The 20,249-nt window shown below is 36.8% G+C and overlaps 1 protein-coding gene across 5 annotated transcripts; it reads left to right on the forward strand.

Annotated features, from left to right (window-relative positions):
* Positions 1-693: 693 nt before the first annotated feature.
* On the forward strand, positions 694-18,597 carry LOC111247148 (uncharacterized). 5 transcript variants are annotated; one of them, XR_015323645.1, is made up of 8 exons: positions 694-1,015; positions 5,167-5,377; positions 5,715-5,879; positions 6,423-6,511; positions 6,802-6,925; positions 7,614-7,843; positions 15,976-16,209; positions 17,728-18,597. XR_015323645.1 is itself a non-coding variant. In XM_022797762.2 (6 exons), the coding sequence occupies exons 1-6, from the start codon at positions 888-890 to the stop codon at positions 7,740-7,742; spliced, it is 846 nt and encodes a 281-aa protein (XP_022653497.1). In that variant the 5' UTR covers positions 694-887; the 3' UTR covers positions 7,743-10,206. The 5 variants fall into 5 exon arrangements, 1 of the variants encoding a protein (XP_022653497.1); XR_015323643.1 differs by having other exon boundaries at positions 15,976-18,597; XR_015323644.1 differs by having other exon boundaries at positions 15,979-18,597.
* Positions 18,598-20,249: the final 1,652 nt, after the last annotated feature.

Below are 20,249 nucleotides of genomic sequence, written 5' to 3' on the forward strand. Positions count from 1 at the left end.
TCTTGTCATATCAAAGTGAGAAACATCATTCGATTCAAATGTGCAACGCAATATAGACGACTAACAAATATCTGATGAAGTCGTAGGAAAACCTGTGGACCCTGTTTTCATTTATACCGCAACTGAAGCTCGTGTGGCAGCCATGATAATTTTTACGTGCGAACCGATCTTCGCACGGTTTTAGGTTGCACCGAACACAATTCTTACGCTATTTCATAGTTCTACCGCAGCATCGGGATGAACAAATTTCAACGCAGGCCTTAAAAGAATTAAAAATCGGCTTCAAGTAGACTACAACATTGAACTGAGCCGATACATAAATAATACCGTCCTTAATACGCAGATGCTCGGATATGAATGTTAACTGCAGTGAACGTAAATCAACGCGTACGGTCAGAATTAGGCTTTTACATTTAAACACATATTGTCTAGAATACGGCATTGCAAAAATGTGACAGCTGATCAGAGAGACAAAAGGATTCACGACAGCTGCATTGTAGAGAGTTTCATCTATCTAATAGATATTATAACCTTAACCTCATATTATTCATACAGTGCTGCCTCTTTTCTAGCATATTCACGAAATCATAGCAGGGAGTTGTTTTTTGACGCAAATTATTGGCTCGCACGCAGTCGTCCGTGTGACTGGATCGCCCGACGAGTATTTGTTAAAGCGCGATGCATCCATGCTAAGATGGCAGCGCACGTATCACCCGCTCGCGCTGGTGCCGCCATTATGTGAAAACGGAGAGATATTTGTTTCAGGATTTTTGCGTTTGGATACAACGTTCAGATAACGCCAAGCCTGCTAGCTACTTCCTCTAACGAGATCTTTATATTCCGCAAAATTTAATCTTCTAGTTTAAAAATTTAATCGGCTGACAATTATGGAAAAATCAAAGTGGACTTGTGTTGTGCTCTTATGCACCCCATTGGTATTGGGTTTTCCGCAAACACTCGCTGATAATACTCAACAATGCTCCCTTCAAGGATTCGACATAGAGCCACTGACAAAGTAAGTTCCAAATCAACATCAGAGAGCAATATGGGCTTGATCAGAGTTTGAATCAGTGCACCTCATGATCATATTTCGAAGCGCCAACTAAAAGCTACAAAATGTGCTGTGCTTATGGACACAATAACAACTCTTAGGTGTGATACCTAAAGGCGTATTCAGTTCTGAAGCTGCTTTGCGAGGATAATAGTTTGGTCATCATTCAACGCGTCGCTTCCGAATCTGTTTATGAAGTGCGATTTTGTTAACGAATCTGTTCTTCGTCGTCAGTCCAATCAAATCGCCAGTAATTGAGCGACTAATACATAACTCCAAATGGACGCTAAGCAAACAAAAGAGGACAGCATGCAACTAAATACGGTTGCATGAAGACATGTTGCATAGATCTAACTGACACAGGTTTATATTTATATATAACGGTTACTGTAATATTTATGATGGTTGCAAAAATGCTGAAAATATCTACACCTGTTGCGTTTCTAAATGACCGTTCAATATGTTTTTCTTTATCGAACGATTCGACGAATAGGACGCTTTTGTCATTTGGAGTTTAGCTTTTAATAAACACATTTTAGGAAAAATGCAAGAGCATTATGCGTTTGTTCCGTTAGTAGTAATTTATATAGTTCCTTTACATTATGCATGCCTAAGCAGGATAATTTTCTCGCAAATATAATATTGATATAATAACTGTGGAGATGATCGAACAGAAGTCTCGTTTTGTACAACGAGCCCATATTACGTAAAATATATTAATTTTATTCATATTTCTCATCTTTCCATTTGATAAACTAGATTTTGATTTAATAATTCAACAACCTTCCTACTCAGCTACAAATAGGCATGTATTCTAGTAATCTACATACAATAAAAAATCGAGTAAGACAGCTGCATTTGCGAGAAAATATGACCTACATGCAGCGGTCCTGGGAGCCGGTGAGTAAATGTATGATACATTCTAATTATGCTATATGCAAAACTATCAAGTCATGCATTGACTCCAGTAGAACAGCTAATTAGAGTAGACATTATCAATATCAATATAAAGTGCTATCAATCTAGACAACTGATGATAATTACTAGCTGTTGTGTCTTTATTTCGAGATTCCAGTCCGCAGCAAGGGGCGTTCACAGATCTGCACAGATTATAGATTTAAGTCCAAGTTGACGAGTGAGTAGTCAATATGTGCAATGAAACATTTATATCACTTTAATACATTCACTTTAGGCTTGTAATCGCTTGATTCTTCAGTCTTGGCAACTCTGCATTTATTATCCGCATGCAAGGTTAGACGTTAATGCACAGCGATAAATCCACTGCAAATACTCCAATTGCGTAACAATGATGTCGGTTTGTAAGCTCTGAGCGACCCTGCACAAACAACACCTTCATCTTCAGGTACTCGTCGACAATCTCAAAGCATCGAGTCCCCCTAACAGTACAGGCAATAGAATACCGGCAAAAGCTCGCTAAATCATATTGAGCTACGATCTACGGAGAATCTTATTCGTTTAGAACTGATATATAACTTTACCATTAAATAATTTCATCAGTCATTACTGGGTTAAAGTTTGTGTTTGACGTTACGCCAACGACTTAAACTTAATACTACAAACGTGCATAAGCTAAAGATAATAATCCTATGATTGTAGTAACTCTATTCTCTTATTCAGTCGTGGATGTGCAGATGCCTTACAGTGTTTGCCATGTCAGGCCGCACACGGCCTATACGACAAAAATGTATCGGTTTTGCTAAACGATCAACTAAACACGTCTATATGAATCGCAGTGCACATTGAGTCTCCTCTTAATTTAAATAAAATTATATCCAAGCAACGCAACTTTGGATCCCGGCTATGCAGCAGTAGTAAGGTGTTTTTGCTGCATCTTACCTATATATATATATATATATATATATATATGAGACAACTGCTACCGCAAGACGCTTTCCCTTGCCTGTCAACTTTGCGCACCGGTGGGTTATTTTCTGCAGGCGACGCCATGAAACGCACGCTGCACAATCAAGCCGCGTCGTTTGTCGGGACTTATTAATAAGAAGAACAGCTTATGATTCGATTTTATTGAGTTTTTCAAAATAGCAACGTTTAGATATGCTAATTATGAGTTGTAGTTGTGTGCTACCTTTATTGAGTCTATAACAAAAGCTTTATTCCAGGTCCATTCTAAACGCCGTGTGGAACCTGGTACTGAAATCGTCTGGCTATGGCATTTTAAAGTTAATGTAGTTTGCTTCTACGATAGGACTTTAGGGCTCGACTAAAATGAGGCGGTGGTATTGATTAGATAATTTTAACCGATATTGGCTGTTATTAAGCGAAAAAATACGCAGAGTGATGCGTGTCCTACTACTGCATATAGTGCTTCATCAAAAGAGTCGCAACAAGAGGACCGAACGTTTTTTTTCGCTAAAAAACGTTTGGTCCTTTTGTTATGCGTTTTTTTTGACGACGTTATGTAACGCCTTTTTGTAATTGTTGTTAAAAAGTATTTTCTGTGGACTGGCCTTTTATACTGCGCTCAAGTAAAATATTTCTGTATCTTATTGAAATAAATTAATTTTATCTCTCTACTGCCGAAGTCGAGTGCGAACAACAGTTCCTACTTGTCAGTTTTTTTCAAGCTATCTAAACAGATGGTATAACTTCACTTGTGTTTTTCTCAACGCCGACATTATTTCTATTACAAAAGATAAACACTGATGTAATGTTTTACGTGGCTCTTCGATGACAAGTCTACTCTTGCTTACTTAAAATATATACCATATTTCCGACTGATGGTGGCAACCGTACTTCCTTTTACCTTATCCAACCTATGGTGATATCTAGAGCTAACTATTGTCTTAACTCTTCTTCTTTTACTTACGCTTAGAGATTCTTCCTGCCTGAAGAGAGAAGACTCGCCTCTTGAACGTTGACGTATATATCATCGTCAGTATAGGAGATTATTATATATTCCTACGCGTTACTACGATCTCGAAATCTAATTAATTGCATCAACAGGTGTGTCAAGCACGTTGATTTGGGCTCATGAAGCTGTCTATGGGAATCTGACTATATGTTTACAAGTGGATTCGCTCCAATATCTATAGCATGAAAATTGAGCTTAATTTCAGCGAAATTCAACAACATAAGCATTTAGATTAACACGGTCCTAAAACTGTTGCCATTAGAAATACCAGCGTTTCACTAGAAATTGAGTTAATTTTTATTTATGGCTGCTCAGTGAACAAACTGTACGCACATGATTTATTTGAAATAGAAACCGTGGCCTCTATGTGATTTAGAGAATAAATAAGAAGTTTTGTAGCACTGCTTAAATGGACAGCTTTTTTTGTTTAAGGCGAATGAACCTGTCCTTCAACTAGTTAGCAGCAGTAGATGTACAGTTTCTTAAAATCAGTCTAGATGATTGTTTTAAAATTGGTTAAAAGATCCGCCATATCCTGGCGTGAAGAGTTATATTACTAGTTGTCTAGTCATTGTATCGATTAATATATTTGAGAAATTATTTGTTGACCCAGATTTTAACCTATGATCTGCGAGCTTCGTATGCGAAGAGTAATTGCGGCCTTGCTCGAAATGATATTTCAATCTACGTTCGCATCATATCAGGAGCGAATTGAGTGTAAAATTTGTTGAAACGTTTAAGAGTTGAAAAATGCGCCTACGTGGAGAACGCGTAGCGCACTACAAAAACGATGTTGGATATATATATATCTAATATAACTCATTAGGTATTTAACCTGAGATTATACATAATAATTGTCCTTTCTTTGATAATGAAGACGAATTGATAATATTAAGCACAATCTGTAAGCGCTTGGTGGTGGCTTTGGGCTAGTCGATATCATTTGATAATTAAAATGTGCTTCCGTTCAAAACTTGCAACATATTGCGATCAACCCGCGTTTTACATTAAATGTAAAAAAGTATAATTAGAGACCTTAAAACTTGCACTACAGTCGTAGAATACAGAAAAGTAAAGCGGCGTAAGGCATATGTGTATCATTTAACAAAGACGCCTGACCCATTACGCGAACGTGGTTTTACGCGCTTGTATTTTTATATCAATATTTGACAGTATCAAATTTCAGTATTCAGTTTTGTATTTGTGTTTGACTATGAACCAGGTCAATCTGGGTCGTTCAGGAGCAGGGTGAAAAATGTCCGAACAAAAGAGACGAATATTGTACTTACTTATTCTCAATATGCCACCATAATTGGGAGCTTTTTAACCTGTGCGCGAACACAAATACCGCTTGTGTCAAACAGGGAAATCAAACAACTGTGCTGGGTGACACCGCACCCACTTTGAGCTCGATTGATGATCAGCGTTTCCATGTAAGTAAATGTAATGAAATATCAGGCATAAAACCACAAGCTAACTTGAATTACAGAATAGCTATATTTAAACAAAAAGCCTTAAAAATTATAGAACTCCGCACGTGATATGAGTTAAATAAACGAAGCCATTTGTTAGTATTTGCTATAAAAGCGTTTAACGAAAATTAATAATAAAAACTATTTACCAGTATGACCATATTTAATAGTGATGAGCTAGAAACAGAACATTACATCGTATTTAAGAACCCCTTGCGTTCGTGTAAGCGTCTGCAGAAGTTCACAAATACCTCAAAGTTCTGTTCCCCACCTTAAGCTTATCTTATATTTGTTTTAGGTGGTCTATGTCGCTAACCTATCCAATGATAATACATCAAAAACAACGAACACGATCATTGAGTTCTTATGTGACCCGAAGCAAACCATTGGGGGAACTCAAGGAGCAGTCGAGAAAATTATAGTCGCCAGACTCACTGCAGATATACCAAAAGTAGCGAATGGGGTAAATAAATACACATGTTACGCGTCATCGTTGAAGTCGTACGGGCGACGTCCAAGAAAGGATCTGCACTTGATATGAGTTTTTAATTTATAAATTATGAATCCTTTTTTTGTTAATTTTTTTTTATGATACGAATGATTTTACAGCTCTGCTTTTTTGATAAAAATTATTTTTGGTTAGTCGTTCGGTTCTGAGGGGCCTACAATATTAATTTACTGTCCTGAAGGGTATACAATATTAATTTATCTTCCTGAAGTAAAATACTCGGTTCTAAATTCTGTTATTTTCTACTGTGCAATAAATCGGACATAAATTAGACCTAATCGTCACGCTGTATAGCCACAGTTATCTGTTCTATTGTTGTTTCAATTCTTGAGCGCATTTTTGTGAATATATATAGTAATGAAGTGTAAAATTAATTAAGTAATGGCGGGAAAGCCTCGATAATTTACTTGCTTACTAAATTTAAAATAAACAAATCACACATACTTTCAAGGTAGATCAACGTCGATTAAAGTAAGAATATGGATATGTTATTTTTAGGTCAATTTCGTCGTGCGGTACGCCGGCGCTTGCAAACAGACGGAGTCAAAGCCCAGCAGAATGGGGCCAGGTGGCCAGCTCTTTTCCATGTATGTGACCACGCTTTATCATCATAAAAAATAAATCGAACAAACATTTTTTTAAAAAAACAATTTAGAAAATGCAGGTGATGTACCTTTGACAAGCACACTAGTATGTCAGTTTAGTAAAAATTATCTAAGGACTAACGTGAGACTAGTAATAATGACAAACGAGTATTCTTTAAACATCCCGAGGCGAGGCTCAAGTGTGAACTCAGTATGACAATTCGTAGTTCAATGGAGCCTTCTATAAGGTATCTTTATATAAAAATATTCAAAATTATATGTATCATCTATAGGCTTCTGGTGATAGGAATTCTGTACTTTGGAGGAGGTGCGGTGTACAAACATGTGAATGGAGCACGGGGCGTTGAGCTACTCCCTCACCATTGGTTCTGGACAAATCTCCCAAATCATGTTGTCGTGAGTATTTTTTATCATAGGATACCTAGGCACAGATTCATTCAAACCTTTGGGTATCCTAGTATGTCATTATTTTCCACTAAAACGTTTAGGATGCATGTAGTGCAAGTACTGGCTATGCTGAAGAAATAAACAATGATTCACAGTAAACCTATTCCGCCTTTAGATTCGGTAAATTGGCATCTCTATATATATATATGACGGTTCCTTACAAATACAAATACACTTTCGAACAATCGGTTATCGGCTAAGCTGTAGTGGCCAATACAATGAAAATAAAAATGCACATGCATAGAAATTACGAGCGTAAATTAACATGATAAATATGAAAAGCATTAAATGAAGGCGGATCACTGCTGCCTATTACCGCATGTTGAGCTTTTTAATCGTCACAATTTTTACATTGGCATTTCACGAATCATTCTAGGATAAGATTATTATTTATAATAGATCTCATAATCATTTAGATAATAGTTGCTATAATTTGTTGAAAATTATTATATGCAGTATCTGGTCTGTTTTTAGTACTTAGCTTCATTGAATCTTTATGTTCATAATTAGTCAAAAAAAGCGTACCACTTTGTTTATTTAAAAAGAACTTTAAGTGTGTGTGTATAATGATTGAGTTAAGTAGACTTAGGTTCGGTTTGTTCATGATTCTCTCTGTTTGCATTTGATTGTCTATTAGGATGGCTGCTTATTCGTCGTACGAATTGGGACCTGTCAGGGGCGCCCGTACTACAATCAAAACCCTGATTATGGTTCAACTTCACCAGCGGGGGTATCCCCCACGGGCCGGACATATGAATCCTTATAGTCGCGATGGTTGTATGTTTAATGCACCGATTTACGCATTCTCACACCCAAAGAAGTTATAATGTACCATCACGATGTTGCCTTCAAGTATGAAGTGATACGGTATGATTGTAAACATTACTATATTTTGTACTTAACTAGATAGGAACTGCATTGTGGGCTATGGCTTAGGCTGAATATAATTACAACTGTAATTCCTTGCAATAAACGTTAGGCTTAAATGCTTTACAACTATTTCTGTACAGTAACCATTAACATTGTCAGTGTTTGAAGTTGACCGGAGATGCCTGCTTGCGATGGCTCCATCTAACCTAATCTATCAATCGAGTTAGCGTTGATTAATGATGAGTTAATGCAATTGATTTCATGCAGTAATGGTTTTTTAATAATAAAAATTAATAATAAATAAAAATAAAAAATAACCATAAATTAGCGCGCAGTTATTAATAACTTGGTGCGTATATTACTAAACTCTGTCCGCTTTTGATTAAGTAGAAGTTGCTGCTAATGCTTAATTAATTAGTTGTCACACAAGAACCCTACGTGAGAAAATCGGCCGGTTTGTTTACCTAAATCTAAGCGATGAATTAAAACTGGCTCGAAATCGTATCGCGTTATCTGCATTTGCTGTACTAAGCACTAATACTTCATAAGCTGTTTTCACTTTTGTAGGTTTCTTTTTATCAGAAGCCATCGCCTGCTATAAGTGAACTATGTGCGACCATTACTGCTTAAACCAAAGCCATATTATAAGCCTGTTCAAGAGAATCAGACCTGATTAGTTTTGAAAAGTAACTTTTTGTGGAGGATGTTGAAAAGCGTTGTTTCCTCATTTAGAATGCCACACAAAATAAGTCTATCAGAACTGTCTGCAGTGATAATTATATTTTTACTCACTTTATCCTTGTCAGTTGCGACCTATGCGAACAGCGAAGTTGCTCTGTTCAAAACTGCAGAAATTGATTAGCGGATTGCTACTAGTATTCAGAGACGAAGCGTTATTTAGTATACAAATACCAAACGTGCCCGGAAGTATGCAATAACTGCGCGGAAACTACGTAGAGTATAATGCCAACGTTACATATGCGGGAATATTTTGAAATCTCATCCAATCTGCTTTTTCATTTTCCAATGTGTTGTATTTTCATTGGGATATAAAAACTATATATAGAAAGCTCATGATAAAGTTTCTCACCTAAAAAACAAAAGAATGTAACTTAGCTTAGCGTGCACCTACCCGTTCTCAAGCGTTTTCCTAGAATTTCATGTATTTTATTAGAGTAAGTACATACGAATAAGAGCACTTCTTCACAACAGAGTCGAATGAAGTGCTCAGCTGGTAAAAAAATTGGTTAGACTAGTAGTAGTTTTATTGTACTTACTGATACGCGGCACCTAGTGATACTCTGTACTGTGTATATTATTTTTATTAGAGAGAAGAAAGGTTGACTTTGTGTTCTTTTACGTTGTTCTCTCAAGCAGTAATTGCGATCCCCTGCGCAGCTTTGATGGATATTTAGGCTATAGGTTACCTCTATAGATCAACGTCGGATTTGAAAAATGGAATGTAAGCACGAGAAGCCTTTGCATTGTCATAAGATGTATGGATGATTTTTTTACATATACAAATGTTAGACCTATGCATACGAAGACATCGCGAACCTGTACATGATTATGACATGGAAGCTTATGGAATGCGGGTAAAAAACATTTACAGCTGTCTTGAAACTGTAAGTGTAAACGTGCGTGATAGTGCGTTCACAATATGTATTAGACCGAGTTCGACAAAAAGCAGTTGCCACCGATGGCGTCTTCTCTAGCAATGGTTGTTCAGGTGGTGACCAATGATCTCGGCTACGGCTGGCTGCCAGTGACAAAAAGTACTATCTATAAAAAAAAAGACTCGTTAACTTCGAATGTATGTGCCAGCTAAGAATAATGTAATTCGTCATTTACTCAAATTAAAGCTATCCACGTAAATGCTTATTCTTATGTGATAGGGTTAGCAATCGAAATGACATGTCATACATAATATAAAGAGGTCGTGTACAGAGCGTTCAACATTGAGGGGTAGCTACGATGAAACTGTAAACAAGTGCAGGGCCAATGAAATGATTGATGGTACGAAACAAAACCTAAGACTATATGTTGTATGATGGAATGAGGTGTTACTTAGTGATGGTCGCGTTTGAAGCTGTTCTCCTATAGATGCGGTTGCAGTAAGATAGCACACCTAATAACGACTCATACGGAGGGCAGAAGATATTTATGCCTATGTAAATTAGTTGTTGAGGTTGAAGTATATATGCCAAAGTGCAATCAAATAGTATAATGTGTCTCAATTGTCTATATTTAAAACAAGTCGAATTGCAATACAATGCAAGTCTAAGTGAACACGCCTAAATCATTCATATCATCAAGTGAAGTAGTAAAAATATGCTCATAATAAATATTCTTGTTTCATATGTGTTGTATGAGCTGTTCATTTAAGGGTGACCTAAATGTGAGAATTTTAGTTTCAGACAAATAAGTGATTTTATATTAGATTGTGCGCACGAGATAACGAACAGTCCAATGAAGAGTAGTACTAGTGAGTAGCCCACATACGTAAGGATTTAGAATTGTGAGCTTTCTTAAGTAAAAGTTGACATGTAGTTTTTTCAATTCTATAAATATTTCAGCATGTATAAGTTGAAAAACTGTGGTTTTCATTTTGTTCTAATATATAAATTAATGATTTATTTTACTAAAATTTACTGAAAAGATATGTTGTCTTTTGAGTCAGCTAATATAAGTAGCTAATACATCTGTAAAATCTGCCCTAGAGGCCACAGATAAGCGTGCAATTTGGGTATGTAAAATGTGAAAGCCTTTGTTCTACTTGGGAAAGCTACGGAACAGTTGTGCACTTTATGAAACATATTGTAACCAAGAAGCCTCAGTGCTTCATGTTTCGGTTACACAAACTATTAAGTGTCTTTTGTAAAGGTGAAGACGTTTATTTCACGCTTGCAAATACAAATACAAACAAATGCATCACCTAGAACCCATAATATAAAACATTATAGTAAATATAAATTTAGATACACGTTGCTTCTTTTGCAATAGCTTAAATTGTGTACGTTTATGCACAGTCTAAAGTCTTGTTAGCAGAAGTCGCAGGCGTCCTTGAAGGAGATTAAGTTCTGCCACAGATCGTCGATTTGCGGTTATTTCTCACTAGCATTAGAATATTCCTGTAGCATGTTGGTCTCTGATTAACTCAGCAAAGTCATATTTAATATATATCAATTACAATGTCGCAAAGTAGAAATTCAAATACTCATCTTCTTAAAGTGTAGTTTACAGCATGTAGCATAATACGCTTGCGTTTATATTCAACCGGAATTTGAGCTAAGCATTCCAATGCAACGTGCTACAGTTATTTTGATGTACCAGCTACACCGTGTGCCCAAAACAGACATTTAAGAAAAATAGTCATAATGGCTTAAATGGAAATACTCATTGTGCTTCTTATCGAGTCCTTCGAAGGGCACATAACACATCTCAGCTACCTTTACTTTTTTTAGAAAAAAAAAAGTAGTTTTGTGAATGAACCTATTATTCAGACGTCATAGTTTCTTTCCATACATATCCAAGTGCTAAAATCGAAATGTAATAGAAGGCTTTTTTTTTTGGCTACAGTAAAGATGATCATAAATTTGTATCCATATCAATGCGATACCATATCAGTGCGATGTTCATAAATTTGTACACATACAAAATGTATACCTCTGTTTAATCAGAGGGTCGGAACTATATGCATGTTTTAGGACACATAAGGCAAAAATTACGGATCGTGTAGTATTATTCTCTTGAATTTCTGGTGAAATTGAGCACATACTATGTGCCGTTTATACTTGTATTTTCGATATATTTCCTGTATTCCCATATGTTTAAATACGTACATAGTATGTTTAAAATCTGGGATGCACAGTTACTAATTGTTATGCACTTGCTTTCCTAGCAATAGTATATTTTAATATAACTTTGTTCCCGAAGCAGTTTTTCATATAGGTACAGAATAAAACTTTAAATAAATAATCGTAGTTAAAGAGTGCCGCAGAATCACGATCAATACGAAGTAATTGAGAGCATCAAGTCGCGAAATATATGCGTTCTCGATAATTCATAATATCGCGATACTTTGTTTACGGTGGGATATATAAGTAAATCAACTATAAACGTAAGCAGTTTATTTTGTATAACAACAGGAATTTAAAAACAGTTATGAAATTCTGGATACACATTGATGCAGACTCTCCACGTTGTGACCCCGCAGAACGGCCTTTCTGAGACCCTTCTATTTACCAAACGGACACGCTAGTGTGTAGAGAATATTGCAGATGAACAGTTGATGTAGAAGGTGTAATTATCGGACCTGACAACAAGGATGCTCGTTCTAGATTTTCTGGATGATGTGCTACTTTTTTGTGATAACAAAATCTCTAAAGCGTAATGCATTAATGAGTTTTATAGTTGAAGCTGTGTTAATATAACCGTGTCATCATCGCGTTATACCCTTGTCGTACACCATTTACGAATTAAACATGGCACAATATTATAAAGCCCTTAGGTTTGCCCATAACTTGTCAGTGGGCTTTTGGCGCCAAGCAGATAAAACAAATAGAAGAAAAATATAAACGTTTGTTGAGGTATGTAAATCGCAATGTCTGACCGTATAAAACAAACATAATAGCATTATTTTATTTCCACCAAATCATTGCTTTTTTTTTGTTTGGATTTCGTGATTTTCTAAATGTTACACAGCTTTTTAACTGTCCAACACACGAAATCTAAGATCATGATTTTAACCAACACAGTAATTAATTGATAAATTAATTTATTTAAAAATTAATAAATTAGCGGAGATTTCCATTAATTTAAAACGGTATGAAAAAGTGCTTTTGTAAATTCCCTTTCATTGAAGATCTTTCATCCCTTCATTGAAGAATTAACAGCTTGGTATTAAACTCATGAACGTTTTGATAGGGACACGCCTGATACCTGCGGCACAATGAAAAACAATGAAAGTCATGAGGCATGAAGCATAGAAAAATAAGAGCTAATCATGAGTAATTACCGAACGTATCGAAAGGTAAGATATAGCATGTTGCCCATGAAGCTGTGACATCAATAATAATTGAGGCAACACGTCCCTGTATGGGCGGGATATCTGTAAGTAGGACTGCAAGAAACATTATCAAGGTAGCGAAACGTATTTTCAGGTATTCAGCCACCAGGCCTGAAGCCCATATCCAATGTTGCTTCTTTAGCTTTAGTTTTTTTTTTTATATCAACAACGTGTAGGTCAAATGCAAAGAAAAAGTACAATAAGATGTACTGAATATAACGAATTTATTTATATATACCGCGAGAAATGCTGAATTCGTCAAGAGACGTCGGGCATAGACATTCATACCTACTAATTGCGACTGCGGACTTGTCGATAAGACTTTAACGTTTGAGAGTTGTCCCCATATTAAGCCGGTAGCACACTTGTTTGGAGCATTTCATGTCCTCGCCAAATAGGACCGAGTATTTTACGATCGAATTTGCGCAAATTCTACAAATTCGTAATGGGTGACATAGCCAACCATTTCAAATTTTTCGCCTTCGTAAGCAATAGATTAAAAAGGATCGAATAATTATTGCTTCTTCTAGCATATGGTATGTGACGAAAAATCTGCTTCAACGCTCTAAAAGAAAGTATTTTAAATTTTACCATATTTTTATACGTACAGTGGCTATCTTAGGAATCGATTCGTTCAGATAACACTACAGACTGTCTCAAAAAGGTCGAATAATTACCTTTCTGGTCAATACACTGCTGGTAGCGTCATCTATTCGTTCACAAACGTGTGTTGTTAATATTGCAGTCCATTTTTTCCCAATTGTAGCTTTTAATTCACTCATTATCGGCCGTTTTTTGGTGTAGATTGATCTAGGTAACAAGCAGACTATTCTACGAAACCTTTTTATCCAACTCACTTTACTAGAACATTATCATTAAGATATGCTTTAACATTATGATGATAATGCGCAGATTCTTCATCGGAAATCTAATTTATTACCTTTACCAACATTCTTTCAAATGCATGGTAAAACAAATTCACAAAAAAAAAAAACAAAATTAACACCAGTCATTTTACTGTTAAACAATAATGTAAACAGTATACACATTTTTCAAAACACTTCTAGTTCCCCAAGTACGATTAAATCACATTAGGAAAGCAGCTTTAGAACTACTGTATGTTCTAAGAAATGTACGGATAAATACATCGTCAAAGCTTGGTTTGAACTCTTTACTGCCCTTAGACGTAACGATTTCATGGGTACCACCCAAAATGCATTTCATCTCACTATTAAAGAGCAGGTAATCTATTTTTGAAAGTAGATATAAGCTCTGCGACGTTTTCATTTTGTTGAACAATAAGGGACTGTCAAAGAAACGGGCGCCATGTTGCCAGGTAGTTTGTATTACAGAAAAACTGTAATACTTCTTAATAATAGTTTTTTGAGGTACCAAAGTTTATGAACCTTAACAGTCACATGTGAATCTCTAATAGTAATAATTACTTTGTATTAACAAATAACGTGTTTTATTTATTTGCATCGACTCCAAGGAACAAAATAAGAAACAATTGTGCAATTAAAATATTGCTAATGATAAAGTACAAACTACAATTATAAAAATACTACCATATTTATGTTGTGGTGAGCTCATATCAGACAGTAAATATGTTTCACTTTGATTGCCATTACAGATATTGATTGTGGTTAGCTCTGTTACGTATCGAAGCCGAAATTTCATGTGAGCGCTTATTTTATTGTTACAATAAAGAGAATTTATTAAGACAATTGTTTACATTCGTTTTAAATCTAAATTACTATTACAGTAATTATAGAACACATATAGGTCAGAAGCCAGGCTCAGAATAGCTACTCGTATGTGCTTGCTCTTTCATCGTAACTATCGTTTCAAAATTACTAAGCACAGAATTCTAACCTTACAATCGTTTATAGCACCAAAAACAATTACTTTATCAGTTGTTTGAGGCTGTGTGTTATTTGCATGGGTTACTCAAGCTAAACTAAACAATTTGATCTGATTTTGCCCTCAGATACGCATGGGAAAACCAACTCTATATTTGCAACACCTGCAAGCTCAGAAGATATGGGGATGAAAAATTAATTATACGCCATGCAAACGATAGAGTACAACTGGAAATCTTTTGAACTCTGTTCGAAGGGTATAGCTGAAATAGAGCCAACGTTGTGTTTTTGATGAAGGGAGGGGTGTGGCCATTCTCATATACTTTTCATCGTATGACCATATGCTTCATCTGAGTCTTTTGTTCTTCAAGCTTTCCGCTGGTGGACGGCACATGCAATTTTTGCAGAGAAGTTCTGATAATCAAACTATATTAGTAATATTACATACAGTTTACGAGCACATCTTCTTTTCGTATGTCTACATAGAGTGTACTATAGTCCGAGTAGAGACCGAGATTATTTTACCACTAAAGACCTTCAAATTAATCGATCAGAATTTGACGTCAAACCAGTATTTTTCAAGCGAATATTCTTACTGTACTATTACGCATCAATATTCGCATTGGTTTCTGCCCATTAAGCACTAGAAAACACAGAATGACATGTATAGTTTTTTGAAAATGCTGGTTGATCCTAGTATCTATGGCCTAGTTTTTCATATAATCTTTCGTATAGTGTGCATTAGAATACTCACCAAAACTATATTATCTACTACCGTTAGCTTACCTAAAATCGAACAGTACTCTATGTAACAAAGGACGGGACTACGTTCTACCCAAAATCGTCGCTACAACATCTGTCTGCTTGTTTTAGAGGCTGTTTTGGCGGAAAATTTAGAGCCTAGGTTAATTACAATTATTGCTGTGCATCTTCTTGAAGGCCTCGCTAGCGGCATCTCCCTGGGAAGAGCATGAACTCCTGTAGTACCGACCTTTCGTTAACATTCTCGCCTCTACCTACCTATTTTTCCCCGAATGATGACTGTTTCAATCAGACACATGCGAAAACAACGTGCAACTGCGAATATCTATTAACACTGACTAATACGAGCACAGGGTGTCTTTTCATTGTGACTAAATTGGTACATTGCCATCTACTTTTAGTCATAATTACGCGAACTATTCCTTTTCTACGTGTAGCAGATGTATGTGAGGAATATAGCAGCACTTCCTGCATTAGCCTACAATTAAACGATTGATGAAGCACAACAGCAGCACCCTATGGAGACAATCATTCGCCTGCGTTAGACAGGCTAGAGCAAGAAGAAATAAGGTCTCCTGCTACCTTCTGCCTCTACTTGACACGTTCAGGGTCATGTCTCCCGTCATTGGCTAGTGCACAATTTATTATCACGTACCACTGGATATGATTAGGTAAGTATTCGATGCACATTAATACTAACATCATCACGGTCATCGTCGCCAGTGTCATCAATGCCCTAATTATTGCATTGTTATACAACTGTGGTTTCCTTATTGTTTAGCCAAACGGCACAGCATAAGCGACGTATAGTGATCGAGATTTTAGATGCTAGATATGGTCCTTATCCCCTTATATTGCCAGTTGATGTTGTTGATTGTTAAACATTTTTGTGTGGGATTTGCCTATGCATAGCAACGAGCGGAGTCCACTAGTTTCCGCTACATGTCCCATTTCCGATAGAGCATTTCAAAGCCTACCAAGGATACAACAACAACTCTTTGGCCAACAAGCTCTTCCCCTTTGGTATTTGTATTTACTAAACTATTTTGATTATCCTTTTTATTAACGACAGTACATTGTATATTGATATCTGGTATAAACGTTGCGACATCATGATATCAGATTGTCGCCGAGCTCTATTATACCCTAAGTAAGTGTTTGGAGCTAAATAAGCGCTCAGTGGAGAACGTTAAGTTGAGACACGAAGCTATGTAAAAAGGGCAACTTTAAGACATTGAGCATTGTGCACTAAAATATACATTTCTGTGTGATGTGCGTGCTAAGGAATCAAACTAGAACCAGAGGTATATCACTACAACGAATGATTGGGATATTTTCATGCGACGTCTGTGTTCTATGTTTTATCCTTATGAACATTTCAGCATAATAATGTACTTCGGTGTTACACATATTAAATATATAACTAACATTAATATCTTAAACGCGAATGCTTCTATCTATCAATGTCTTCGAAAGCCGTCACCACTTTAGATGCCACTTGCAAATGCACCTTTATTAAAATACGATTGTAAATACTTAAAGGAAGCCTTGATTGAGCAAGAACTTTGGAGTAACAGTATCTCAACTTTTCATTATTTCGATATTCAATAAAAACACAAATTCTCCGCGACCAACATAATTGGATTTACCTGTTACTGATGGACATTTGCAGAAGCCTGTGAAAGGTCCTCGGAGCTTGTTGGAACGTAGTTTACCGCGTAGAAAGTTCTAATGATTCGGCCATTAACAAACTCCTGGTTTGCTCGATCAAATGTTTCATTGCCTATTAGCTCGCTATCAGCAAACCTACGACTTCGCAGAGACTTTATTTAAACGGCCGAGGCTTTTTGCAAGTGATGACTATTGCTAACCTCAGCTCAGCTACGTGTATTGTCTGCCTAAAGAAGAGGAATTCATTAGCAGTGTTTAAATTGGAAAAAGATGGGTTTTGTGAAGGCGAAGCGCGCAACAGGCCGTTGGTTAGGCCATATTTTGATATCACTTAGGCTACCCGTAATGGCCCACCTTCGCAATAAAATACGAGTTACCGTTTATCCAATTGGCGTCTACTAGCAGGCTAGCTTGAGAGAAGTCGGAGCCTTTTGGTGTGGAGAGGGAAGCTTACAGAGCAGTGAACATGTAAGCTAGTCAAGTTAGTATAAGAGAATTTAACCCCACATGTTTTTCAGGTCTAGTTTTTCAGGTGAACCTTGCGCCCAGGTAGAAATTAACATAGGAAAACAATGAGACCAATGGAAGAGAGCGGTAGAATAACGAGTGAAAAAGTGATCATAAACCTATATTTCAAACTGGTTGCCTTTGCAGGACGCATATTCTTCTTCCAAGGTGTCAAAGCTTACTACAGTGTTAGCTATTACGAGTTTTAAGCCTTTATCAGGGGGTGTTAATGCCAAAAGCTTTCAGCCCTGTATAAAAAAGAAAATATGACCCTTCCTAAGCGTAGCCTCATTGAAAACTTACATAGTATCAAGTTCCATGTCGTAGTGATTCTGTCTTAGCAGAGGTTGGCGTGCTTCTGCTGACCTTAACAGCATCATTATGTGAATGTCTTGAGCTGTTAAAAGGGTGCATGTTGTCTTAATAGACGTCTGTATGTCTAACAAATTACCTCAACGGCTTCTCCTGTTGCGCTGCTGAATAGCTCGGACACCAAGGCAAAATGGTTCTCGTCAGCCTCCTTCTTTCAATTATCCTTATGATTGAGAAAATAGAAAAAGAGGAAGACACATGCTAGCGAAAGATTGTTCGGTAGACTTCAAAACTGAATTTCTCCTTAAAATAAAAGTGTTTATTTGTGTGTATTTGTTGTGTATGCGGTCCCTTTAAAAGTATAGCGCCGCTCGTTTGTGCAATAAGGCGCTACTGATTGGTTTCTTGTGGAGCGAGAAATGTGCCAGATACTCCGATACGTTTCTGAACCGACTAACTATCGTACTCTTTGGCAATTTGTCGTTGTTACCCCCTATAAGACAGCGTTGTTTAAAAAAGCATTCAACTCTATGCCTCGATCGAAATAAACCCAATTGCAGATACGCCAAGCGGCAGAAATATTCATTCATATTAGTTGATTCGTTTTTGATAACTAGATTTCAACAACTTTAAGCAACACACATACATACATATTGATATATAATTTAATAACAACACTAATATGTGATATGAAGTGAAAACTTGTGTGGGAAAAACATATATCAATTTTAATAGGTTAACTTATTTTTATAAGGACGAACTGAGTTTACATCTACAGTATATTTAAGTAAATCAAGTATGCGATGTTTGTTATGATATTCAAGGTATGCTGTTGTGTCCGTTATATCTTTGCTATACAGCCTGGTTCAGGCTGCGTAGCATAGACATCTGATCACCAAGCGGAGGGGATCAGAGTACAGGGCGCTCCAGACCCCACGAAAAAACAACAGTCGTTTTGTTCGTTGAAAAATACAAACCGCTCATAGGTTGCAATGAAGATCATATATGCCAAAATGAGCGACGACATGGTGGTTCAACGTATTTTACTATATTCATCCAAAGTCATTCATCACTCTGGTACTGTGGAGCTCCGCGTCAACTTCCGCAGTTTTTTCCTGACGCTTATGGTTTTTTTTTGTTGGAATCTGTTTGGGTAGTCCGAATCTACGTTTTCGACTTTTCTAGGATAGGGGGAAGTTTGCACGAAGGTACACAAGCCGACTTTGTATACTGAGAGGAGGCTCTATTATTCGCTTTAGGTAAGATGTTATGACCCAATTTAGCTGCTCTACGTTTTCTTTTTGAGGGAAGCATATGACGTCTAGCCCATAGGCTGCTACGGAAATATGAGGTCAAATAGATACAACGCCGTCGAGAGCAATAGGCATTGTGAGTGAAAATTAGCAGCGCCAGCCAACACGGCTTTCCTGCATCTTTCAGTTGTGCCCGAAATGAGGTTTCTCACGAGAAAAATTGCAGCTCCAGACCAGGAAACTAGTTAACATACTTCATAGGAAATGTTACTCTTTGCAACTCTATCTAAACATGAGCCGAAAAATTTTGTGACTTATACGTGCTCACTTTATTACATTAATTATAGGCAGTAAATTTTTGGAAGCGCGATGTCAGAGGCAATATGAAAATGTGTTATCTGTGGTCCTTACGTTTATATTAGTATTATTAAGCACAATCGTGCGTATATTCTGGGAGTCAGTTCTATCATCAAATAATCTCACCGTTTATCAGCAGCTCCCCTAGATTTGTCTATAGTATTTACCACCGAGGTAGTGAGCCGAAGTGTAGGGCGTTCTTAGCTGGGCTGAATAGAATAATGGCACTAGATTGTTTGTTGTGATAATTTGACGCTGACTATGTCCTTTCAGTATTTACCAAGAAGATATTGATTTCCTGATAAATTTCACTGGTAACTTAGATGGCTCCACCGTATTTCCAAAGTGAAACACCTACCTTTTCAAGTGAATTCCACTGGACCGTGACGTGACAATAAGCTATAGAGAGCTTTTATGTTCGGCTGCCAGCTACCCACCTCTGAAAATTTGAAATGGTGGAACATTTTGCTGCGTCAATGCTTTTTGGCAAAGTTGACGTCGCCTAATAGCGCCAGCAGTGATTACACAGCCACCACCAGCGCCATCATATTCTTCCTTCATTTTCGGGGCAAGACCAGAATGGTTGCCAAGAAGCAGCTAGCGAATCGCTT

This window comes from Varroa destructor, unplaced genomic scaffold (genome assembly GCF_002443255.2).
Source record: "Varroa destructor unplaced genomic scaffold, Vdes_3.0 BEIS01000003.1, whole genome shotgun sequence".
NCBI classification, from domain to species: domain Eukaryota; kingdom Metazoa; phylum Arthropoda; class Arachnida; order Mesostigmata; family Varroidae; genus Varroa; species Varroa destructor.